The 27,796-nt window shown below is 37.6% G+C and overlaps 3 protein-coding genes across 7 annotated transcripts in view; 2 read left to right on the forward strand and 1 right to left on the reverse strand.

Annotated features, from left to right (window-relative positions):
- Window positions 1-5,759, forward strand: part of TIAM2 (TIAM Rac1 associated GEF 2) — a 136,679-nt gene extending 130,920 nt beyond the window's left edge. Inside the window, exons 27-28 of one of the 3 annotated variants that reach the window (XR_013170834.1) lie at window positions 4,501-4,564; window positions 5,636-5,759. The gene's annotated coding sequence lies outside the window, so the exon portion shown is untranslated. Of the gene's footprint in view, window positions 1-2,229; window positions 2,545-4,500; window positions 5,157-5,635 lie in introns of those variants that run through there. The other 2 variants (XM_077149330.1, XM_077149328.1) reach the window with 2 other exon arrangements.
- TFB1M (transcription factor B1, mitochondrial) overlaps window positions 1-27,796 on the reverse strand; it is a 104,752-nt gene that overhangs the window by 4,835 nt on the left and 72,121 nt on the right. The gene's annotated exons all lie outside the window — the stretch shown is intronic.
- Window positions 14,968-19,216, forward strand: CLDN20 (claudin 20). Its single transcript, XM_077149326.1, has 2 exons — window positions 14,968-15,325; window positions 18,294-19,216. Exon 2 carries the CDS (start codon window positions 18,400-18,402, stop codon window positions 19,054-19,056), a length of 657 nt encoding a protein of 218 aa, XP_077005441.1. The 5' UTR covers window positions 14,968-15,325; window positions 18,294-18,399; the 3' UTR covers window positions 19,057-19,216.

The raw sequence follows: 27,796 nt of genomic DNA on the forward strand, positions 1-27,796 counted from the left end.
GCATTTCGTGGAAAACCAAAATATTTACAAATATGAATGCACATCCAATTCCCTAGCTGGTAATCCTTTCTCAAACCCATTTTAAGAACAGAATTTCAGTTGTAAAACCTTCAAACTCAAAAATGACATTCTAGCCATTCCATTTCAATGCACTCAAGGAAGACAGTTCTTAGCACCTATATAACTTTCTTTGAAGTTTACAATTTGTGTGAAAGTTGCTGCAGTAAGATTAATTTTTGCAGAGGTTCCACCCATCCTTATCTTACTCCTATAGATCTCAGAAGGGTTTTTTCTCTTTCTCCCTTTGGAACCATAACAAACGAACAGCTTATAAATAGTAGGCAGTGTTTCTGAGGCCCAGGGAAGAGGTACCCAGAGGAGGGGAAGAGAGAGCAATTGTGCTTTATGTGCAAATTATATCTAACAATAATAATCATAGCAAAATAAGATGAATCAATGACTACTGCCCTAAAGAGAGGAAACATTTATAAACTCTTCATACTAAAGAAAGAGCAAGGACAAGAATTAACAAGTTAGATTAGGATTTTCTGTTATATATAATCTGGAGTTCATAGATCACCATGGGGAAAACACCTTTCTGAAACCATGACCTTTTCCACAAACCATGATGCTGGTGTTTCTGAAACACCGTTATCTGGAGGAGGTCTCGCTGTGGTCTGGGGGTGTGGCAGTGTGGGAGGCAATCACCACAGGCCAGGGCCTGGGCCGAAGTGAAGCCCAGTGAGACTCCAGCATCTCAGAAATCAGATCGTCAGGAGGGTTCTGATCCAGACAAACTCACAAGGCAAACTCAATAAATACTGCTACTGTTATTACTATTATTAAAAGACTGATAAACTTGGAAGAAAACATTAATTTACAACGAGGCATGACTGCCAAAGAGACTTAGCACCACACTTGAGTTATGTAGTCAGTACATATCCTTTGTACTAAATGACCCATACCACAGCTCTATTATAATGAAAAGGTTGTGCAGTCACAGGGATGACTCGAGCAAGGACAGATGGACTGACGGTCTGTCTAAGAGTCACTGCCACTGGCACATGAGTCTACTGCATCAGCAGGGGGAGTGGAATCCCCTAGATCCCCAGACCAGCTCTTTCACTCAGTTATTTCTTCTTTAAATATATTAATGCCATCCTGCTCTTCCTGTTTCAGACATACTGTCTTGAATTAGTAGCTACTGGGTCTCATCCTCTAAATGCTGATTTTACTAGTTAACTCCTGGAGGTCTGGCATGCCTACTAGTCCTCTCAGTATATCACTGGAAATAACAAAATAATAAATAAGAGAAATGATTAAGAATACTGAAAGCTCTCTAATTTGGCAAGATCACAAAACCCACATGAATCCACCCAGGAAAACCACATGGTGCAAGCCAGGGCTGAGATGCAAGAGACCCAACTGGGTAGAAGACAGAGGAAAAGTGAGGAGGAAGAGAGGTGATAAACAGCACCAGGCCTCACAAGGCCTAACAAGGAAGGTGTATTCAGACCATGAGTTCAGATACGACCAATAATTAAGACTGTGTAAAACAACGTCCCTGCTCTTCGAAAGGATGCACAAAGAGAATGCAGAGGTAAGGCCACATAAATATAATTTATGCCATTAAGGGACAGAAATAACAAAGTTGACCTGCAAACCTCACCACAAACTCCAAAGACACCGTTAACATTCTAAAATAAGGTGATAACCATACAAGTCTTCAAGAACCTTCCTCATAAAGACCTAAAAAGGAATAACAAAATGGTATAAAAATAAGGGGGAAAATACAGCATTGGAAATGCAACCTAGATGCACTCTAGGATGTGATGCTCGAGCTGTGGCTTATAACAAAGGAAGCCAAGAACTCAGTTTGAAGGAACAAGAAAGAGAGAATGAGCCAGGATCCTGAGTCTTAAGCTGCAGACTAGCTTTGGAAGCCCACCTCCAAACAAAGTCAGGGGTTCTTACGGTTTAATTCACTCTTATTCACATTTTTTTGTTATTTGCCCCCTGAAAATAATCCAAACAGATAGAAGCCCATAAGTTTCTTCTATAAATTTATTTTCAAAATGCAGCATGTCCATATAGATTTGAAACATGGCTAATATCATTTTAGGTATTTTTTTTTATGGATTGAAGATGTCATTGATGGCATTAGTATATTCCACTATATTTTCAGGTTTTATAATCACTTTTTATTTCTTAAATCCATTTTCTGTGCAGTATCTCTCCCGACACCTGGTTCTACTGAGTCTCTCCATTAGGACAGTCTACCAGAGTCTCTCAGCCATCAGTCCTGGCCCCTTTGACTCCATCCCCCACACCATTTGTGGGAATCACAAATCTCAGCAGCTGCTTCCAAAGTATTTATTAAAGGAATTGCCAGCCACCAGAGTATCTACTTCAGCCTCAAAGATCTTTAGGCTTCTGAAATGTAAGGCAGAGATGATACCAGAAAAATGAAAATGCTTTATAAACTCTTAAGTCCTATACAAAGGTATGGTATTGTTATTATTTCTAAAATCACTCAGTTAAATTACTAATTATTCCAGACAGAAAAAAAAAGCTTGTCTGAATGTCCTCATTATCAACTAAACAACACAAATATAGGAATCACAGGCAAACTTTTCTTTAAAACAGGTAACTGAAAACATTTTTAAGAAGAAAATGGGTAACTGTGCACATGCAATTAGTTAGATGAATATTCTTGAAATAGATGGGAACCTTCCCTAGAGTGTGTAAGTGATGTGTGTAAGCATATGCGTGTCAGTGCCTGTTCATGTGTGTGTATGAGTGTGACTGTGTGTGGCATTTACCACTTACGGAGCAGTCAGGTGCTGCCCCATGTTGCCTGGTCCATTGGGGTCACGTGGGGCCATGTGACTAAATTCTAGCCAGTGGATTCTAAGCAGAAGGGGCATGTGTTACTTCCAGACCTAAACTCACTTTCTCAGTTGTGCTCTGCTGGCCCTGGACGATGCTTTTGGGAAGGCAAACCACAGGATGGACTACTAAATCACTGAACAATTACTTTGGAGAGTCACTCAGTCACAAAAGGACTTTTCATGAATGCTAAACAAATGTTTATGTGTAAAGCTTCAGAAATTTCAGGGTTACTCTGTTTCCATAACCGTCTAAGCTACCACAGAAAAAACTCTCATTAGGAGGAGACACAGAAATACATGGAGGCAGATTAGTGCCAGGTAGTGTATATGGGCTTCAGAAATCACAATATATTGGGCCTGAATCCCATTTCTGCTGCTTTCTCATTTTATGACCTTAATCAAGTTACTTCACTTCTCAGCACCTTAGTTTCCTTATCTGTAAAATGAGGGTTCCTCTCACCTCTCAGGTTTATCCTGAGGATTAATGTCTATAGCACTGTCATCAGTACCTAACACATAAGAAGCTGTTCATATATGATTCATATTGTTATTATCAGGCCAAGATGACAGAATTAAACAGTTGCAAAATTCTTTAAAAATCCCAGCTCCATTTAGAAAAGACAAAATTACACTTTCAATCACTCAAAAGTAATTATACCTTAATTAATGTTATTTTAGATACTCAAAATCAGGTTCTGAATTTATTCATTCAAAAAATATTTATAGGGCAGGCCACAGTGGCTCAGCAGGTAGAGTTCTCGCCTGCTGTGCTGGAGACCCGGGTTCGATTTCAGGTGCCTGCCCATGCAAAAAAAAAATATATATATATATACATACACACACACACACACACACACACACATTTATAGTACCCCTACTGGGTTGCCAGGCACCAGTCCTGGTACAGAAGATTCAGCAGTGAACAAAACAGACAAAATCCCTGCTCTAGTGAGGTTTACCTTCAAGAGATCTCAAGCCTCAGTGGTAGGAGTGAGGTGCCAGGGGGAGCAGGATTCTTGATATACTCTGAAGTTATAAACAAAACCACCTGCTGACGGAGCGGATGTTGGGTAGGGAGTCAAAAATGACTTTCAAGATTTGGGGCGTGCCAAGCGGAAGGACGGGTCTGCTGTTAAAACTAACGTGGGGCAGACTGTAGGTACCCTGGATTTGGGGGAAGATGAGGAGCTCACCTGTGGGACATGCACATCTGAGATGCCTATTAGTGATGTCAGTCAGCAGTGGGATCCACAACTCTGGAGTTCAGGGGAGACAAGTGGGTAGAGATATGGATTTATCTACAGAAGTCTCTGGATTTAATCAAATGGTTTAATTCCCTTTGATCTCCACATCAGAAGACAGTAAGAATACTCATGAATTCTGTTTCTATACTCACCTCAACTTTTCCAACTCCTTTGCTTGCATAAGAAATACTGCCTTGACTAAAGATCTGTAGTTATGAAAGTTGCTTGCATTTCAGAAGTTTTACCTTCTAAAATAGGCAATTAATATTTTCTAGGATAATCATTCTAGATCAAGGTAGAAGAATAAACATATTTTGAAAATAAAAATGCACACTAAAGCATGCCTACCCCCATTTATCCTGCAGGGAATTTCATTAAACTGGAGGCCAGAGTGGGTCCCTGCCCCATCACCAGCCAGCCTGAGCACAGGTGAGGAGGCCTGCCCAAGTTTCTGTTACAGTACCAACAATGATCCTATTATTACCAGAAACTTCAGATGACATTTAGTCAAGTTCATCTCTGCTTCACCCACTTTTTGTTTTTTTACAAAACAGATTTTTAATGTACTTTTTTGATAAATCCTACAGCAGTACAGTATACAAGCAGCAATGCAGAACAAAAAGAAAGTCAAATTTTAAAACCAAGGCATAGCAATTCAACTATTGTGAGAAACCTATGCAATCTGAACCAACTTACCAGCATCACAAAAAATTAGCACAGACCTGGGTTAAAAGGAAAATAGGTCAGAACTAAAAGAAGTAAGGCTGTAAATGCCTTTAGGGCTAGACTACAAGTTAGTCACTGTTTTATCATTTGGGACAAGCTAAGTATCAGGTACAAAGTTGAATACTGAATACCCTAAAAAGCACCTACTTTTCCTACTATTTTTTAAAGATGACAACCTCTATTTCTAGAAAAGTGTTTATTCAATTTGCAATGTATTTAACTGTACTAGTGACAATATTTCATGAAAAAGATTTTTCCTATTAAAATATTTTAATTCATATTTGTTCACCCACTTTTATATACAGAATTGTTTATGATTTACATGAAATAAAAGAAAGTAAGTCTACAAATCAAAATTACAACACTGTGACTCAAAAGCAAATCCAAAGGCATTAAACTTCTAAGAGAGGAAAAAAATATAAAAAGTTAGATATCTTTGCTAAATGCCAGACTTAGAAAAGATTAAAACAAACCAACAATAAACAATCAATTCTAGAAAAATCCATATCATTGAAATATGTGTTTCATTTTCATTATTCACTACATTTTTAAGAATTGGCTAACATCTAAAATATGGTAATTAACAGCTACAAAATCAAAAAATCAAATCACAAAATTTTCTTTTCTCTATAAGAGTTATGAATTTAAAATTTAGAGAATTAAAATTATTGAACAAGAAAAAATGAGAACCCAAAGAAGCTAGAGGTGAAATATATGTTTTTTATTCACAGACTATAACCTCAATGTTTAATTTCATGTTGAACTTTGTTTCAGAGCGCTTAGCAGGAGATTTCCAGGAAGATGGTGGAATAGGATAGGTCAAGTTTACTCTTGCTCCAAGGAACAGCTAGAGAAGTGACAGAAAAACAATGGGAGAGTGATCCCAGGATGTAAGTGACCTGGGAGGGTCTTCTACACCACATAGAGAGGAACTGGTTGAATAAGCTGAAGAACTGAGATATAGAGAACTAGAGACCATCCAGCTAGTGCAAATAGCCTAATGCGTCCCTTTCCAAATAGACACCCGGAGTCCACAGGAGTGTACAGACAGGGAACAGGGACTAAGCCAACCCGCTACCCTCACACCCCCTCCCCGTGACCCATAACTCCCCCCACACCCTGCACACCTGAACCTCATCACCTCCTTCCGCCCCAGCCCCCATCACTCCAAGCACCCCTGCCCCAACTCCCCTCTCTGTGCATGCACATGAGCCTGTCCCAGCCTGACCACTGCTCTGCCCCTCCATAGAACCGTGAACCCATATCCAGCCCTCAACACCCAGCCCCCCCACATCCCCCTGCAGGCAGTCACCTACTCATCCAGGTTGTAGGCACTCACCTTCATACCTGGGACATACCCTCACCTAGCCCACAGTCCCACAACCTCACCCCACGTACCCTAGCTCTGTGCATGTGCACATCAGCATCCAGGTCCCCAGACTCATGCACGGGCCCACTCCCACCACACCTGCGTATCCAGGCCATACCTGCCCCCAACCCATGTAGGCGTGATCCTGTCCGGCTGCTCCTAAGATTTGCCCATGCACATACCAGGGCCAGACTCGTGCATGGGCACCCACATATCTGCGCACTGACCTCTTGACCCTGCAACCCAACCTACCTGGCCCGTACACGTGCACACCCTTGCCCCACCACCCAGCACAACTGCCCTTCTCCCACACTTGGCAGGTGTTCTTGTGCACATCTGTGCCACATAGCCCCTACCCTGCACATGCATGCACCCCTACCCACCCACCCCCGACACCTGCACACCCACTCCAGGGCCCTGCCCACCCAACATCACCTACTTCTGTCAAGTGTCCTGCAACCTCTGTGACCTGTGCCCCACCCCTACACATTCGCACATCCCCATTCTGGGACCCTGGAACCCTCCCCCCATACAAGTATACACCCGCATCCTGCCTTCCCTGTGCTGTGACTTCTGTGCTCTGTACCCCACATCCTGACACCCATGACCAACATGCCCACCCACATCCTGCCCACATACCAGCCCCAGTACATCCACTCAGCACCTCCCATCACACCCTACCTCTATATTCCCAATGCCACACCCTGCTCCTGAACTCCAAGAGCTGCACCTTGCCCCCATGGCCCCCATACCACACCTCCACAACCCTGTAACCCATCCCCCAAGCTCATAGGCACCAGCGTAGCACTCCTGAGCCGTGCATATACTTGTGCTGCACTGTTGTACTCCTCCCCATGCCCCACATCCTATGCTGCACCTGTCCCACAAATACAAAGTTGTAGACTACTGAAGGAAATCAACTTCCAGAATAACCCCCTATCAAGATATTTACATGCTGTGAAGACAACAGAACATCACTAACCATAAAAAGACACAGATAGATACAGCCCAGTCGAATGACCAAATTAACACACAAGAGGAGATAAAACCTTTGGAACAACTACTCAAAGATGTTCATATAGCTCTACTAAATAAAATCAGTGGGATGGCTAATGACATAAAGGAGATCAAGAAGACACTAGAAAAGCATCAAGAGGAATTTGAAAGGATAAATAGAAAAAATAGCAGGTATCACAGAGATTAAAGATGCTGTAGACCAAATAAAAAATGTACTAGAGGCACACAACAGCAGATTTGAAGAGGTAGAAGAAAGAATAAGCAAACTAGAGGACAGGACAACTGATTTTGAACACACAAAAGCTGGAAAAATTTGATTTGAATTGGATCTCAGGGAAATAATGAACAAAACAAAGTGCACATATATATGTGGGAAATCACGTAAGACTGATATGGCCTATATTCAGCTGGCACTATGGAGTTGAGAAAGCAGTGGTATGATATATTTAAGATCCTGAAAGAGAAACACTTGCAGCCAAGAATTCTGTACCTAACCATGTTGTCCTTCAAAACTGAGGGAGAAATTAAAATTTTCACAGACAAATAAAGTCTGAGAGAATATGTCAACAAGAGACCAGCCCTACAAAGTGAGTTCTGCCAGCTGAAAACTAAAGACAGAAAAGGGAGGTCTGGAGAAGGGCAAATAATTGAAGAGTACCAGTAAGTATAACTTAAAGGATAAAAAGACAAAGAGGGAAAAGAATATATAGATCTGACAAATAAAATCCAAAGGATAAGATGGTAGATTCAAGAAATGCCTTCACAGTAATAAATTTCATGTTAATGGACTAAACTTACCAATTAAAAGATACAGATTGGCCAAATGGATTAGGAAATACAACCCAGCTATATGCTGCATACAAGACACTCATCCTAGACATAAGGATACAAATAGATTGAAAGTGAAAGGATAAGAAAATTTGTTCCACTCAAACTGTAAACAAAAGAAAGCAGGAGTAGCTATATTACTATCAGAAAAAATAGACCTTAAATTTAAAGACGTCACAAGAGACAAAGGACACTATATATTAGTAAAAGGGACAATTAATCAACAAGAAATAACAATCATAAATGTCTATGATGCCAATCAAGGAGCTCCAAAGTACATGACAGACATTGGCAAAGCTAAAGGGAGCGACAGACGTTTCAACAATAATAGAAGACTTCAATACACCACTCTCCTCTATAGATAGAACAAGAAGACAGAGGATAGATGAGGAAATAGAGAACTTAAACAATCTGATAAATGAATTAGCCATGAGACACACAGGTCATTTTACCCCCAAACACCAGAATATACATCTTGTCTAGGGCTCATGGAACATTTCCCAGGATAGATCATATGCTAGGGCATAAAATAGGTCTAAAAAACACTGAAATTACTGAAAGCACTTTCTCTGATGACACTGCAATGAAGCTGGAAATCAATAACCACCAAAGAACAAGAACTTTCACAAATATATGGAGATTAAATAACACACCCTTAAATAATGAGTGAGTCAAAGCAGAAATTGCTAGAGAAATCAGAAGCTATTTGGAGAAAAATGAAAATGAGAATACAACATATCAGAACTTATGGGATGCAACAAAGGCTGTGCTGAGAGGAAAATGTATTGCTCTAAATGCCTATATTAAAAATGAAGAAAGAGTAAAAATCGAGGACTTACTGCTCATCTGGAGGAACTTGAGAAAGAACAGTGAATTAACTCCAAAGCAAACAGAAGAAGAAATAAAGATTAGAGCAGAGTTAAATGAATGGAGAAGAACAGAAAGAATCAATAAAACCAAAAGTTGGTTCTTTCAGAAAATGAATAAAATTGATGGACCATTAACAAGGCTGACAAAGAAAAAGAGAGAGAGGATGCAAATAAACAAAATCAGAAATGAGAAAGGGGATCATTAGCACAGACCCTGAATAAATGAAAAGAATCTTAAGAGGATATTATGAACAACTATATGCCAACAACTAGATAACTTAGATGAAATGGCTAAATTCCTGGAAACACACAAACAAGCTACACTGACTCAAGAAGAAATAGAAGATATCAACAAACCAATCATAAGTAAAGAGATTCAATCAGTCATCAAAAATTTTCCCATAAAAAAAAGCCCAGGGTCAGATAGCTTCACTGGGGAACTTGACCAAATATTCCAAAAAGAAATAACATCAATCCTGCTCAAACTTTTTAAAAAAAACACAAAGGAGGAAAAAGGAACACTACCTAACTCACTTTATGAAGCTAACATCACTTTAATATGAAAACCAGTACAGAAGCTACAAGAAAGGAAAACTACAGACCAATCTCCCTAATGAATATAGATGTAAAAATTCTCAACAAAATATTAGCAAATTGAATCCAACAGCACATTAAAATAATTATACAACATGATTAAGTGGAATTATACCAGGAATGCAAGGATGGTTCAATACAAGAAAATCAGTTAATGTAATATAGCACATTAACAAATTGAAAGGGAAATATCATATGATCATCTTGACTGATGCTGAAAATGCATCCAACAAAATTCAACACCCTTTTCTGATAAAAACACCTCAAAAGGTAGGAATTAAAGGTAATTTCATCAATATGATAAGGGGCATATGTGAAAACCCATAGCCAGCATCACACTCAATGGTGAGAGACAGAAAGCTTTCCTCCTAAGATCGGGAACGAGATAAGGATGCCCTCTGTCATTACTATTACTCAAAATTGTACTAGAAATTCTAGATAGAGCAATTAGGCAGGAAAACGAAATAAAAGGCATCCAAATTGGAAAGGAAAAAATAAAACTTTCATTACCTACAAATAACATGGTGCTAGGAAAATTCTCAGACATCTACAACAAAGTTACTTGAGCTTATAAACAAATTCAGCAAGGTGGCAGCTTATATAATTTATGTGCAAAAATCAGTAATGTTTCTATACACAAGCATTGACCTAACCAAGGAGTCAATTAAGGAAAAAATTCCATTCAAAATAGCAACTAAAAGAATCAAGAATCTAGGAATGAACTTAACTACAGATGTAAAGGACTTGTACACAGAGAACCACATAATATTGTTAAAAGAAATAAAGGAGATCTAAATAGGTAGAAAGACATACCCTTCTCAAGATTAGGAAGGTTAAATGTAGTAAGATGTCAATTCTACCCAAATTGATCTACAGATTCAACACAGTACCAATCAAAATTCCATCAACCTACTTTGAAGATTTGTTACCAAATTTATCTGGAAGGGAAAGAGACCACAAAAAGAAGATCAAAGTGGGATGATTAACACTTCCTGATCTTAAAATTTATTATAAAGACACAGCGGTGAAAACAGCATGATACTGGCACAAAGATACAAGTATTGATCAATGGAATCAATTGAGAGTACAGATATAGACCATCAAGTCTATGGTAAACTGATCACCAAGAAAGCCCCTAAATCCACTAAACTGGGACAAAATAGTATTTTAAATAAATGGGTATGGGAGAACTGGATATGAATAGCCAGAAGAACGAAAGAGGACCCTTACCTTACAACCTAAACAAAAATTAACTCAAATTGGATCAAACACCTATATATTACAATCAGTACCATAGAGCTGGTAGAAAAAAATGTAAGGAAACATCATCAAAACCTAGTGATAAGAGGTAGCTTCCTAAACTTTGCACCCAAAGCACAAGCAACAAAAGAAAAAATAGATAAATGGGAACTCCTCAAAATCAAATACTTTTGCACCTCAAGAGTTTGTCAAAGAGGTGAAGAGGCAGCCAACTCAATGGGAGAAAATATTTGGAAATCACATATCAGATAAAGGCTTGATATCCTGTATGAATAATGAAATCATAGAATTCAATAACAAAAGAAAAAGCAACCCAATTATAAAATGGGCTAAAGATATGAATAGAGATTTTTTTCTGAAGAGCAAACACAGATGGCTAAAAAGCACATGGAGATGCTCATTCTCATTAGCTATAAGAGATTTCTGCATTTGCAGAACAAGACTACAATGAGATTCCACCTCACACCTATAAAAATGGCTCCTATTAAATAAACAAGAAACTACAAATGTTGGAGAGGATGTGGAGAAATTGGGACACTTATGAAGTACTGATGGGAATATGTAATGGTACAGCTGGTATGGAAGACAGTCGGGCGGTTCCTTAGAAAACTAAATATTGAGTTGCCCTATGACTTGGCAATATCACTACTCAGTATATACCCAGAAGAGCAGAAAGCAGTGACACAGAGATTTGCACACTGCTGTTCATAGCAGCATTATTCACAATTGCCTCTTGGAAACAATCCAAGTGCCCATCTACAGACGAGTGGATTAACGAAATGTGGTATATACAGATGATGGAATATTATGCAGCAGAAAGATGAAATGACATCCTGAAGCACATGACAAGATGGATGAGCCTTGAGGACATAAAGCTGAGTGAAAAAAGCCAGGCACAAAAGGATAGATATTGTATGAGTCCACTTTTATGACCCTGGTAAAGGTAAAATCAGAGGCTTATAATACAGAATATAGGAGAGCTAGACACACATGAAAGCTTGAGATGGCTGAACAGTTAGCTAATGTGACTGAACTTAATTGTAAGGGAACAGATAGAAGTGAAGGCAGTTCACTAGAGGGGCTATAAGTAATATTACCATATTGAAGGTGAACATGATTGAAAGGGGTTGTACAGACTCATGTATCCCACCAACTAATACTACAAATATAAATAAGTTCTTGCATGAACTACTGCAAAGACATGAATCTTGTACAAACAGTGAATAAGTTTGGGATATGGGGGGGGGGGGGAGCTACTGCATGCTATGGGCTATGTTTAACCGGAAAACATCAGTAGTACCTCAGTAATACCAGGGGTACATAATGGGGGAAGGACAAGAGTTAGGGGGAGGTTTGAATTTTCTATTTGGTGAGGATGTGTTTATTGGTTATCTTTCTCTTGGGAATAATGAAATTATCTAAAATTGAAAGTGTTGATGGACTGTTGACTTTGGACATCACACATCATACATACAAAGATGTACTGATTGAGAAGTAGATTGGCAAACGATGATATATATATATGAGCAAACATTGTGCTAGATAGATCATCTAAACAATCCAACCACAGTGAGTCCAGAATAAGAATGAGGGCCTTTAAATCCTGTATGGCTTAATGTAATGCCTGGATACATCCCAAAGTATATTAAGCAGATAACCAGAAAGTACTGGCAAAGACCCTTGGGGGATGGGAGAAAAAATATGAACCATTAAACTTTATGACTGGGGAAACCCCAGATACATTAGGGACATTCAAATCAATAGGCCAAACCCTTGATCTTGAGGCTTGTTCTTGTGAAGCTTATGTATGTAGCAGAGAAGTTTAGCCTACATACAGGTGTGCCTAAGAGTCATGTCTGGAGGACCACTTTTGTTGCTCAGATGTGGCCTCTCTCTAAGCCTAACACTGCAGGTGAAACAACTGACCTCTCCCCTACATGGTACATGACATCCTGGCGGAGTGGGATATGATGAGCCTGGCCCTGGCACCATGGGATCAACAATGCCATCCTGACCAAAAGGGGAAAAGAAGTGTAACAAATAAGGTATCAGTGGCTGAGAGAATTCAAATAGAGTCGAGAGACTACTCTGGAGGTCACTGTTACACATGCTTCAGTTAGACATTGCTACCTATCATAACTTGCTATGTTAATTTTGCTTGCTGCCGGAATGCGATATACCAGAACTGGAATGGCTTTTATAAAGGGGAATTTAATAAGTTGCAAGTTTACAGTTCTAAGGAAATGAAAGTGTCCAAATTAAGATACCAACAAGAGGTTATCTGAATTCAAGAAAGGCTCATGGGTTAGGAACACCTTTGTCAGCTGGGTAGCCACGTGGCTGAAATCTGCCTCTCTAGGTTTTCGTTTGCTTAACATCTCATGGCGACATCTGCTGGGCTCAAAGCATCTCTAAACATCTCTGTCAGCTCTGCTGTGAAGTTTCTGTTGGCTCTGAGTTTCTACTGTTTCTCTAGGCTTTGTCATTTCCATTACTTCTAACTCTCTCCAAAATCTTTCCTCTTTGAAAGGATTCCAGTAATCTAATCAAGACCCACCTGGAATGGGTGAAGCCATCAATATATTCTAACGAAAAGATTCCAACCTACATTATTGAATCAGGATTAAAAGAAACAGCTGCTCCTACAAGATCGGCTCAGGATTAAAACATGGCTTTTCTGGGGTACATAACAGATTCAAACCAGCACACTTGCCAAACCCTGACCAAAACCATTCCTATCAATCCTAAAGAATACCTAGGGCATTATATAAGATTCAAAAAGGTTCTATGCACTAGGGTGACTTTCCAGAAACGTACAACCTTCAGATGGGTCCCTGGATCAGATAAGTCCTGAAATAAAAAGAGATCAGCCTGTCCAGAACATCAACTAGTTCCACCCCTCTATCCAATATTATCAATAGCCCCTTCCAACATAAAAAGGTTAGAATGAACATAGCTCAAACAGCCCTAGAGTGGAAGAAAGATCAAAGGTGATGGTAGAGTTACACAGCTAAGGTAGTGTTTAACAAATGAGTATGAGTGCTGAATTATTATACTGATATTTCTTTTAGTCTTTAGTACCTTCGAGCAGCTAGAAGTAAAAACCTAAAATTGTAGAACTGCAACCCATGCCAAACTCTGAAATCTGTTCTACACCTAATTGTTGAGATGTATTGCTTTTTTGTATATGTTATTTGTTACAAAAAAGAAAAACAAAAAGAGAAGGAGGAATATAACAGAGACGATAGATAGGATTTAACAAATGAGTATGACTGCTGAATCATTATATTGTTATCTCTTTTAGTCTGCAGTGTCTTGGAGCTACTAGAAGGAAAAACCAAAAATCATGGAATTGTAACACATACCAAACTTTAAAATTTGTTTTATAACTACTTGTTAAAATGTACTTAGAAATTTATTGCTTTTTTTGGTATATATGTTATATTTTACAATAAAAAAAATTAGAAAAAGAACCTCTACCAAAACCTATAGCCAGACTAAAAGCAGCACTCCATCTCACTTTATATTATTCTAATTACTTTAAGTTGTCCAGAACAACTGGATAAAACATACACTGCATAGTGGAAGCTGTAAGAAATTCTCATCTTAACTTGGTCACACTTTTATGATCAACTTAAGTTTCATTTGATGTGCTTCATCACATCATTTTGGTGTAATTTTTTCACAACAGGTTCTGAAAGGTTCTAACTTAACTTATACTCAAGAAAACATTTTTATTAGAAAGAATACAAGAAGAAAATTCAGGGCACCCCAAAAAAGACGACTTGCAAGTTTACTGACCAGATTTTAGTCAATAGTTAAGAGCTGGGTTTTCTTTCATTTAAAGCATTTTAAAAGCAACTATCTCCAGAGTGGTTACTGTGAAAAGAGTAAAGCTACCAATCCCATGAATCTGGGTTTCAGACCAGTCAGCAAACACCAGAATTTTAAAAATAAAAGATAAAAAAAAATAAAATTAAAGCCACTCTCTACTATCATTTGCAAAGCACAATCAAGTTAAAAATATTTCAGACCATATTCATTAATTAACTGAGGACATAAAGCAATAAACTCTTCCAATATTAGATAAAAATACAAAAATAAATTATAACTATGTGACTGTAACATAATATTAAAAGGAAAGAAAGCCTATTTTGTGAGCACCCAAATTCCTCCTCTGTACATAGTAGCACAAAAGCATTTTCAGCTTTCAGGTTTCAACAAATCCTGTTGTAACAACAACTCCCTCCCTTCTCCGCCTCTCTTTTCTAAATTCTCCCACAGCTCAAAAAATGAGATAGAGAACCTGGTATTTATCTTCTAGCACTATCAGCAGTTTTTACCTCGCAGATTTCTATGTTGTTCCTTATTTGCTATTCACAAGTGAACTTGTTGGATTTTATTGCTAAAATTCAGAATCTTTGAAATGAACCTACATATCTGGTTTCTGTTCATTGTACCTTGTTGGAGTTTGTTTGAAGATAACTAACCGAAGGGAACTAAGACACTGAAGGCTACTGACAAAAGGTATGGAAAATGATAAGTTTCTAGAATGTTTGGAGTCCTAACTAAAGATTGTCAAGTGTTATTTCGTTTTAATTATAGGTTTTAAATTTTCTTTCAAATATTAGTTCTGATATGAGTAAATCTTATCTGAAAAACTGACTATTTTAATAAAACCCATGACAGCATCTGTGCTGACATAGTTCAGAAATTCAACATGTAAAGGTTGTGCTCTCGTGAGCAATGAGTTCTATAACTATGAGGAGTTCTTTATTGAGAATTAAGTTTTTACATGAGACCCCTTTACTTTTGCTTGCTTTCATGATATTCCCCTACCACCACCACCATCACTACAAACACTGAAACAAAGTCTGTCTTTATTTTCCAAGAAAAAGAAATTTGAGGGAACAAGCCACACAGACTGTATTATGCTTGTGGCTGAAAAGAAAAAGAAAGAGCTCATAGCAATACAGCTAAAATGCCACTATATTTTCACCAAAGGAAGAGAATAGTGACCTTCATTTTGGAGAACAGATTCTTTTCTGCCCAAGTTCTCTATGCAGAAGAGAGCCCAATATGTAAAAGCAGTGTTATGCTACTAAACCTACTAAACACGATGTATCATTTACACTGATTTTAGCTGTCTATAGTTTATCACTGCTAGCACTTGTTAATTATAATGAAGAAACTGTCTGCAAGTCTGAATGATACTGACATTTATAAAATGTTCTGGTTAATGGGAGCAAAGGGCTATATTTGGGAAACCAAGTGTAGATTGATCAACAGTTAAAGGTGTTGATGAGGTGTTAATAAGAGAGAGAGAAAAAAACAAAGACTGGAGTAGGCAGGAAGGAAGGGAGAGAAGGAAGGGGGAGGAGAAGAGAGAGGGAGGAAGGAAGGAAGGAAAAGAGAGAGAGAAAACTAGCTAACTAGCTAGCTCTTAGGGAATGTTTACAGCAATTCTTGAAGAATCTCTAAACTGAAAAGTCTAGGAAAGCAATAATTTAATGTGCTGGCTGAAGTCTTTCATGCTCAAAAACCCAAACTCGAAAATAGCTATTATGAAAGTAAAATATAGGTTTTTTTTTTCCCCCGAAACCTTTAACTTCAGCTCCATATTGGTCCCAGATATGAAACTTGGATGTCTGTTTTAATTTAAAATCCTAGTGAAATCCTCTTCTAATATTGTAGGATTTGAATCTTAAGATTATAAGCAAAAATAGAACAAAGCAATCCAGACATTCCAGGATGTAAGTTAAATGTTTATAACTATGGAAAGTTTGTACTTTTATTACAGGCATGGCTTAATATTACCTTGAATATTTAACAATAGCCAGACACTCCTTCCTGGTGAGCCATTTGAAGCTAAACCATTTGGTCTATTAATATTCTATGACATGTCCCAACCCCCAGGTGAGTAAGGAGTGGGTTGAGTAGATAGTTAATGGGACTTTTTGCTTCAAGATGTAGCATTTTTCCAGCTTCTGTGCGACACCCCACGGGAGCACATAAGGAGGGAGAATTCACCAGGAAACATAGGGGCAAAGGGGGAAAAGATAAAGGAGGAAGCGACGTAGGAAGAGATGGGATAGATCTGGACTAATTAGCAGCTAATCTGCTGCTAAAAAATGATGCTGGAGATTATGTGCATCTAAGATTCTACAAAAAACAAATTAAATCCACCTAATGAAGGAAGAGGAAAAAAAAAAGTTCAAAACTATCATTAAATATCAAGAGTCACACAACATTATGTAATTACACAGAAATGTTAATAACAGTGTCCACTACACTTTATTAGGTGCTTTCTGTGGGTTACATATTATTCTAAACTCTTCAAATGTAATCACTTATTTAATTCTATGACATAGGCACTATTATCCTCCCTACTTTACAGAAGAGGATAGTGAGGCATGGAGAAATTATATAAAGGCAAGATTTGGCCCAGATGTTTTAAATTCAGAGTCCATACTGTCTATTATGAAATGCATATGAATCATAATAGAGCCACACTCTAATAGATGGCTCAAAAATTAATTCAGATATACAAAAGAAAAAGTGTGGCAATATTTCAGAAGCCATTATATTTCTCTCAAACAGAGTAATAAGGACTTCCAGATGGAATAGGTAATGCTACTTTTTCAAACAAAGAAAATAAATACTTAAATTCTTTTTGGTACCATTTCACATAAAACTAATACTGTGGTTTTCTCTGGTATGTATTTTCAAGATTTGAATTCACTACCTAGAATCTTTCAGAACAATGGTTTTATGATAGACTACTTCATTTGGGTCAGGGAATAATTCTGGTCCTATTAAGAGAAAGGTAGTGGACAGAGTAGAAGTCACTAGCATGCTTGATCTTTTAATTTCCAGTTAAAATCCATTTGCAAATGAAAAGATCAGGCATGCTAGTGACTTCTACTTCTGTCCACTACTCTTTTGTCCTTAAGTAACTCTCCTGGGTCACATGCCTGGCACATGGTGGAAGCTTCAGAAATATTTGTTTCTTAAATACTTAAAGCATTTCCAATTTACATATATAAATCACTTTTAAAAGATATGGATTTAAACTACTCTTTTCTTTCTCATTACCTATAGAGCATTTCAATTAAAAATAAAATAATATTTAAAAAATATAATGGTATTATAATTCTTCATCAAATCTTGGAGCTAGAAGTGGAAATTTCTGAACTTCCTAACAAACAAGGTATATCCCAACTTTTCAAACAACTGACATTTTAAGTTTTCAACTGAACAAAGAGGAAGCCCTTTTCTTTAGGCCATGTATCAAGTACCCTATCCACGCCCACTCAGGAGAACAGGATGTTGGCATCCAAGCACAGGGCATCCAAGGTGGGACCCTTCTCCCAGCCACAGGGCCTCCCTCACTGGTGGGTCTATACAGACCCACTCTCAGTCTTCCTGGAATGGAAGACTCTTTGTTGACTCATTCTTTCCTTCCCCCACTATGATTGTGTTTCCTTCCCTCTAGTCTTGGCTGCTTTGTTCTCTACCGCACAAATAAACTAGTTTTGAACGAAAATCATCATAATTGAGCATCAGAACTCTCCAAGGAGGACGAAGGTCACAGCAGCCTCATGGCATCGGCGGTTCTGCAGCTGCTTGCTTTTGGCCTGGCTCTGTTTGGGGCTTTGGGGGTGCTCGTGGCCACTCTCCTGCCCAACTGGAAGGTGAATGTGGACGCAGGCTCCAGCATCTTCACAGCCATCGTGCAGCTGCAGGGGCTGTGGATGGACTGTACATGGTACAGCACCGGCATGTTCAGCTGCGCCCTCAAATACTCCCTTCTGTCCCTCCCCATCCACGTGCAGACCGCCCGGGCTGCCATGGTCCTGGCGTGCCTTCTGTCTGCTTTCGGGATCTGCACTTCTGTGGTAGGAATGAAGTGCACTCGCTTGGGAGGAGACAGAGAAACCAAGAGCCATGCTTCACTTGCTGGGGGCATCTGCTTCACATCTGCAGGAATCTCTGGTTTAATACCCACAGTGTGGTACACAAAGGAGATCATATCGAACTTTTTGGATCTGACAGTTCCAGAAAGCAACAAACATGAGCCTGGAGGAGCTGTCTATACTGGGTTCATTTCGGCAATGCTGCTGTTTATCTCTGGCATGATTTTCTGTACTTCCTGTATAAAAAAGAATCCAGAGCCTTGGCTCCACCCACCCAAGCAACAGAATACAACCATCCAACTAGAGAACAATTCTGCATACAGCTTGAAGGATTATGTATAAATAACTGCATAATACACATTGACTGAAGCTTCTGGGTGCCTGCTGTGAGTTTTGTTTTTATGTTAGATTAAAAAAGGTATTAAAATGATGTTTAACTTTCTCTACAAAGAATATATAATAATTAAAGACTATAAGGTAGTTAAAAATGCCACAGAACTGCATGTACAATAATATCTCTCTTAAGATTTCTTTATTTTTCCATCATAGTCTCATGTTTTAATTACTTTAAAGTTTATTAACTTTATAATCTAAAGAGGATTTTTTTCCTTTGAAGATAATCTGTTGATACATTTCTAAATTGGTACTTAATTGGATTTTATAAAAGGACTAAATTGTCAAGTATAAAAAGAACTTGCCTTTGTGTTAATCAAGAATAGCATAAACTTTTGCTATTTGGTTGGTAAATACCACAGTAACTTTTTGTTTTGTTTTGTTTTACTTGTTTCTGTTTTAAAGCCACATCATAGGAGGGTGCTTAAAAATAGAAGAGCTGTCTACCCCATTCATATCACCCAACCCAAGTCCCCATCTACTGTGACCTGCCTCTCTTTCATTTTAGAAAAACATTTATATACAGCTGCAAGACCCAATATTATTACATTTAAACTATGATTAGACAGAACTAGGGAAGAAAAATTGGTAGACGCACAACAAAGGAAAACCAAACAAAACACAAACTAAAATCTTTAGGACTCTTAAGGTATTAAATATAAGCTAAGTGATGCTAATAAAAGTTTGTTTTAAAATGCCAAGTACTCTCCGCTTCTGCTTCTAGCCGGAGGATTTTCCAGACTAAATCCACTTATCCTACAATATTTTGTATTTTCCCCTATCTCATTTATTCTCTCACTTATTAGTATTTGAATGATACAGGTTAAACCTGTCAGTTTTTTCTCAAATTTGACTCAAATTAATAAGGACAATCCTGTTTTCTGATCGATGAATTGCTGCAATTAATGAATAATGGATGTGAAAATAACTTTAGAAGTAAAAACAATACTTCTAAAATATAATTTATCTTAAATCTGTAATTTAAATATTTTAACAAGAAAATAAAAACTGGATTTTCTAACGTGCAAAGGAAATGTTACAACTGGTGTTTCTAATACCTTATCTAATCATTTAAGATCATTGTTTATGACATAATGGTAAAGGAAAAAAAGCCTAGCTCTTTGTACATTAATATTTGCAAAAGTGGGAAGAATATCTTTCATGTGAATAAATAAGTTTCATTTATGTACACAGAAGTAGAACCTAAAACATTTTATACCTGTTTCATTTGGTAGATCATCGTTCTCTTTTGTAACAATGTCATTAGCAATTAATGGAATAACTAAAATGAAAAGGTACAATTTCATTTGGGAATTACAAAAGGAATCATTAAAGCAGACATTTAAATAATTGCTTAAAGTATGCATTCTTTTTGAGGGCCAAATATCATTTTCTAAATAGATGTCATATTAAAAAGAACTCTGATTAAAAGAAGATTTCTATGTAAATTAATGTGACAGCACTGTTTTAACAAATATATGGCTCTCTTTGCTTCATGTTACTGGAATATATGCAGTCTGTGTATCCTATAGTTTTATATTTAAAGCTTGCTTTATATGTGCTAAGGACAGTATTGCATGTAATTCCAAAAATAATTATTATTTAGCTCTAGAGTATTTTCTTCCTAAATAGATACGGAAATGTTTTAAACTCTCAGAAAAGCAGCCACTTCATACAAAATAATAGCACAAGCTAATACTGGCAGATAATGGCAATAATGGGATGGTATAGAACCCTTTCATCCCCACCACAGTTCATCCCTATTGTATTCCTCCCCCTAGAATCAGCCCAGACTCACCCCCTTGCCTCCCAAGCTACTACTCATCCTTCAGGGTTCAAATGGCACCTCTTTTGTGAATTCAATCCTGGTTCCCTGAAGAGGGTGGCTCCCTCCAACTCTGTACACTTGGAGAATGTTCATTTGAAATAAATGACATGCCACAGCAGATGTTTATGATGATACACAAGTCCTAATGCAAATCATTTGCATGGACCCTGGTAACAAATCTACGAGGAGGGTATTTTCTTAGTAGCTGTGCCTGTTTGAAGCTATTCTGTATGCCAGAAAAGCCATGTTTTAATCCTGATCCAATCTTGTGGGGACAGCCATTTCTTTGAACCCTGATTCAATACTGTAGGGTGGTAACTTGTTTTTTCAAGTTCACTGTCAAGCTTTACTGGATAATGAGATAAAGTAGGACGAAATGTGGCTGACAAGAGGCAGGGACATTTCTTGCTTTCTTCCTCCAGCCCCTGTCTTTTGATTACAGTGAATAAGAGACCAGAGGCCAATAAGAGATTATCAAATCTAATAATCTTGTGGCAACAATTTTTTTTTTAAGTTGACAGGCAGATTCAAGCTAAATTGAGGTTGTTCAGTTAGTGTGGAAACTTTTGACTAGATTATCTCCACAGAGATGTGACACGCCCATTTGTGGGTACGACCTTTTGATTAGATGGAGATGTGACTCTACTCATTCAAAGTGGGTCCTGATTAGTCCTTTAAAAGGGGAAACATTTTGAAGAAGCATCAGATGGTTGGAATATCAACAGAGAGAGCAGATGCAGATGCTTGGAGAACAAATGCTTCAGAGCTGACAGAGCCAACATGAGATCCAGATGTTTGGAGATGCAGGGCCAGCAGACATCACTATGTGCCTTTCCCATGAGATGCTAAGCAAGTCAGAACCCAGAGTTATGTCCTGGAGAAGTTAAGTGAAGGCCCACAGGTGCCAAGTGAGGAACCCACACAGGAAACAGAAGCTGAAAGTAATGGAGTCCAGGAGCAAGGGACCAACAGATGCCAGCAATGTGCCTTCCCAGCCAGCAGAGGTGTTCCGGATGGTATCAGCCTTTCTTGAGTGAAGGTAAACCTCTTGTTGGTGCCTTAGTTTGGATATTATCTCAGCATTAGAACTATAAACATGTAACTATTAAATACCCTTTTTAAAAGCTGTTCCACTTCTGGTATATTGCATTTTGGCAGCTTAACAAACCAAGACAGTAGCTTATAGGAAGTTGAGGCAGAGTGACTAAGTTACCTAATTTGCCCCAGTTCATATAGCTAATAAGGTAAGTGGGAGTGGGGTGGGGAGAGGGTGTAGACTCCACCCGAGGAACACTGGCTCCAGAGTCAGTGCTCTTGGCTACCTCACCAGGGAGACACATCACAGACCCAAGGATAAACATAGGTTGAAAGTGAAGGGTTGGGAAAAGCTATTTCATGCAAACAACAATCAGAAAAGAGCAAGAGTAGCTATACTAATATCCAACAAATTAGACTTCAAATGTAAAACAATTAAAAAAGACAAAGAAGGACCCTATGTATTAATAAAAGGAACAATTCAAAAACTTCAATTCTCCACTCTCATAAATGGACAAAACATCTAGACAGAGGATCAATAAAGAAACAGAGAATTTGAATATTACAATAAATGAGCTAGACTTAACAGACATTTATAGGACATTACACCTCACAATAGCAGGATACACCTTTCGCTCATGGATCATTCTCAAGGATAGACCATATGCTGGGTCACAAAGCAAGTCTCAATAAATTTAAAAAGACTGAAATCATAAAAACGTTTTTTCAGATCATAATACAATGAAGCTGAAAATCAAAAACAGGCAGAAGGCCAGAAAATTCACAACATACTCTTAAACAACCAGTGGGTCAAGGAAGAAATTATAAGAGAAATCAGTAAATAGCTCGAGGCAAATGAAAATGAAAGCATAACATATCAAAATTTATGGGATGCAGCAAAGGCAGTGCTAAGAGGGAACTTCACTGCCTTAAATGCTTATTTTAAAAAAGAAGAGAGAACAAAAACTGAGGAATTAACAGTTCACTTGGAAGAACTAGTGAAAGAACAGCAAACTAACACCAAAGCAAAGCATAGGAAAGAAATAATGAAGATTAAAGTAGAAATAAATGAAATTGAGAACACAAAAATAATCAAGAAAATCAACAAAACCAGAAGTTGGTTCTTTGAGAAAATCAATAAAATCGATGTACCCTTAGGTAACTGACAAGAAAAGAGAGGATGCAAAGAAATAAAATCAGAAATGGAAGAGGAGACATAACCACTGACCTTGTAAAAATAAAGGAGATAATGAAAGGATACTATGAGCAACTATATGCTAATAAATTAGACGACAGATGAAAATAGACAATAGATGAAACTAGGACAACTTCTTAGAAAGGCATGAACAACCAACACTGACTTGAGAACAAATAGATGACCTCAGCAAACCAATCACAATTGCCAGAGCAATTAGACAAGAAAAAGAAATAAAAGGAATCCAAATTGGAAAGGAAGAAGTAAAGCTCTCATTGTTTGCAGGTGGTATGATGCTATATGTTGAAAATCCCAAAAAATCCACAGCAAAACTACTAGAACTAGTAAATGAGTACAGTAAAGTAGCAGGATACAAGGTCAACACCCAAAAATCAGTAGTGTTTCCATACACTAGTAATGAACAACCTGAGGGAGAAATCAAGAAAAAATTCCATTTACAATAGTAACCAAAAGAATAAAATATTTAGGAATAAATTCAACTAAGGATACAAAAGACGTATACACAGAAAACTACTAGAAATTGCTAAAAGAAATTGTGGAAGGTCTAAATAAATGGAAGGGCATGCCGTGCTTGTGGACTGGAAGGCTAAATAAAGTTAAGATATCAATTCTACCCAAATTTATTTATAGACTAAATGTAATACCAATTAAAATCCCAATAACTTACTTTGCAGAAATAGAAAAACCAATAACCAAATTCATTGCAAGGGCAGGGTGTCCCAAATGGCTAAAAATATCTTGCGAAAGAAAAATGAAGTTGTAGGTCTCACACTACCTGACTTTAAAGCAATTATGAAGCTATAGTGGTCAAAACATGGTACTGCCATAAAGATAGATATACTGACCAATGGAATTGAATATTCAGTTATAGACCTGCTCATCTATGGACAATTGATCTTTCATAAGTTGGTCAAGCCAACTCACCTGGGACACAGCAGCCTCTTTGTGGAGAACTGGATATCCATATGCAACAGAATGAAAGAGGATCCAGATCTCACACCTTATACAAAAATTAACTCAAAATGGATCAAAGACCTAAATATTAGAGCTAAAACCATAACACTTTCAGAAGAAAATGTAGGGAAATATTTTACAAAATTTGTAATAGTAGCTAGTTTCCTAGATCTTACACCCAAAGCACAAGCATTGAAGAAAGAAACAGATAAATGGAACTCCACTTATCCTACAATATTTTGTATTTTCCCCTATCTCATTTATTCTCTCACTTATTAGTATTTGAATGATACAGGTTAAAGCTGTCAGTTTTTTCTCAAATTTGATTCAAATTAATAAGGACAATCCTGTTTTCCGATTGATGAATTGCTGCAATTAATGAATAATGGAAGTGAAAATAACTTTAGAAGTTAAAAACAATACTTCTAAAATATAATTTATCTTAAATCTGTAATTTAAATATTTTAAATTTGACATTTAAATATTGTAACATTTGACAATGTGTGTGTCAAAATTAAAAACTTTTGTACATCAAAGAACTTTGTCAAGAAGATAAAAAGGCAACCTACAGCAGCCAACACAATGGGAGACAATCTTTGGAAATCACATATCAGATAAGGGCTTAGTATCCAGAATATATAAAGAGATTCTTCAACTCAACCACAAAAAGACAAACAATCCAATTAAAATATGGGCAAAAGATATGAACAGGCACTTCTCAGAAGAGGAAATACAAATGGCTAAAAGGCACATGAGAAAATGCTCAGCTTCATTGGTATTTAGGGAAATGCAAATCAAAACCACAATGAGATTATCTTCTGAAACCCACAAGAATGGCCATTATAAAAGAAAAAAAGAAAAGAAAATAACAAGTGCTGGAGAGACTGTAGAGAAAGAGGCACACTTATCCACTGTTGGTGGGAATGTAAAATGGTACAACCACTGTGGAAAGCAGTTTGGTGGTTCCTCAGGAAGCTAAGTACAAAACTGCCATATGATCCAGCAATACTATTGCTAGGTATGTATTCAGAGGATATGAGGGCAAGGACACAACAGATATTTGCACACCAATGTTTATAGCAGCATTATTTACAATGGCTAAGAGACAGAAACAGCTCAATGTGAGCATGATGGAGAAGTGCTGGGGCATGTATAAAATAAGAAGGAAAGATAGAAGATAAAGACTGAGACGGTATAATTTAGGATAGCCTAGAGCAGACACTGATGGTGATTAAATGTACAAATAAAAAGACATTTCTGCATGAGGGAGAACAAACGAATGTGAACATTGCAGAGTGCAGAAAATAGTATACAGGAAAAAGTTCAATCAATGGAAGCTAGGGTCTATAGTCAACAGTAACATTGTAATATGCTTCCACTGAATGTAAAAAAGGCAATATGCCAAAATTAAATAACAGGTGGGAGGCATGCGGAAGGCATACGGATTCTTTGTGGAAGAAAAGGAATGTTTTCTTATAGATTATGGTGGCAAAGGCATGTCTATACACTTAGGTTGGATTGTATGGTATATACATACAATGAACGACTGAGCTGCCACAAGAACGAAGCTGTTCAGCAAGCAACTAGGTCTATGGACCTTAAGGACTGTAGGTTAAATTATACATCAGGAACAAAAAGACAAATATTATCATGCCTCAATCATATGGACTAACTATAATATGAAAACTCAGTGAACTGAAGTCGAGAGCATGGGTTATCAGGTTGGGGCCTACTGTAAAGGGTCCTAGATTGTCAGCTCTTACAGCAATCACGTATATTCAAGAGCTGTAACTGCTATTCCTAAATTCTGAGATACTGAGCTGATTGTTTATAACCTGGTCATTCCCAGAAACTTTGGGTATTTATGTGATACCTGAGACTTAGAGTGAGAGCTCTGAAGTTATGAAAGTCAGCAATATCCCATATAGAAACTGTTAAAAACTTGAAAGAGTGATCAGACTTCAAGTAGAGATATGAATGAAGGTGATATGGATAGGACTAAGTAAATCAGAATATAGGGTAAAGGATGATATCTATATTTTAAAACTTCAACTTCTATGTGAGACCAAAGAGGGAGTTGTTTATTGGGTGCAAAATTTATATTTTGGGTAGTGCATTTCCTAATTTAATTTGTATAGTCAGTTTAGTTGAACACCATAAGTACACGAATCTTGAATAGGGCAGAGATTTTGTAGGTTTGTCCAGGTTAGTGTGATGCCCTTATATATCCCAGAGTAATTTGGTACGAATAAAGAAGTATTGGCAAAGTCCCCTTGGGGGACTGGGGAAAAAGGAGGAAATATTCAACTTCCCCATTGGAAAATTTCTGATGTATTCATAAGCAATGGTGAGAACCAAATCAATAGGCTGAGCCCTTGATCTTGGGGTTTACCCTGTGAAATTTATGCCTGCAAAGAGTATGCTAAGCCTACCTAAAATTAGGCCTACAAGTTACCCCCAGAGAACCTCTTCCGTTGCTCATATGTGGCCTCTCTATCTCTAAGCCAGTGAACTCACTGCCCTCCCTGCTATGTGGGATATGACCCCCAGGGGTGTAAATCTCCCTGGCAGTGTGAGACAGAAATCCTGGGATGAGCCAGGACCCAGCATTATGGAATTGAGAAAGCCTTCTTGACCAAAAGGGGGAAGAGATAAATGAGACAAAATAAAGTTTCAGTGACTGAGAGATTTCAAACAGAGCCAAGAGGTTATCCTGGAGGTTATTCTTATGCATTGTATAGCTGTCCTTTTTTAGTTTATGGTATACTGGAGTGGCTTGAGGGAAGCACCTGAAACTCCTGAGCTGTGTTCCAGTAGCCTTGATTCTTGAAGACGATTGTATAAAGATATATAACTTTTACAATGTGACTGTGTTATAGTATAGTGAAAATCCTGTGTCTGATTCTCCTATCATTCAGGGTATGGACAGATAGTAAAGAAATATGGCTAAAAAATAAATAAATAATAGGGGGGGAAAGGGGTAAAATAAATTGGGTAGATGGAAATACTAGTGGTCAATGAGAGGGATGGGTATGGGATATGATATGTATAAGATTTTTTCTTTCTATTTCTTTTTTGGAGTGATACAAATGTTCTAAAAAATTATAATGGTGATGAATACACAACTATGGGATGATATTGTGAGACACTGATTGTATATCATGGATGGAATGAACGTGTGTGAAAATTAGTCAATAAAAATATTTTCTTAAAAAAAGAACATATCCACAGGCTCAGGCAGTTTAAGAAATGTGAGTGTAGACAAAAATCCAAGTTTAAGAACCTAAAAAGGCTATCTTTTCTGTCAGTAGGAAAGAATGCGGGTTTCAAATTTTGGGGTCAATGTTAGAGAAGTTATTGAGTTGCAGAATATGGCAACAATTTACTCCAACTTATCAGAAAAAGACTGCAAAAATTCCACGGTAGTAAGAGTCCCACCTACAAGAAACGGAAGGGATAGCAGATTCTAGGAGGAAATTTCCTAAGGTAGTTATAAATCAGCCCTTCTTATATTCCAAAAGAAACATTCTGTATCTAATTCTTAAGAGTTTTGATTGAGGATAAGCACTGAATTTTTCTTCTGAGCATCTACAGAGAAAAAATCTCCCTCTTTCAATCTCCCCAGGAATCTGCCTGTACCTCAATTTTAGTACTTA

Source organism: Tamandua tetradactyla, chromosome 2 (genome assembly GCF_023851605.1).
Source record: "Tamandua tetradactyla isolate mTamTet1 chromosome 2, mTamTet1.pri, whole genome shotgun sequence".
Lineage (NCBI taxonomy): Eukaryota > Metazoa > Chordata > Mammalia > Pilosa > Myrmecophagidae > Tamandua > Tamandua tetradactyla.

Bases quoted from the DNA above. Each gene is read 5' to 3' on its own strand.
- CLDN20 (XM_077149326.1), top strand. From the start codon at position 18,400: ATGGCATCGGCGGTTCTGCAGCTGCTTGCTTTTGGCCTGGCTCTGTTT.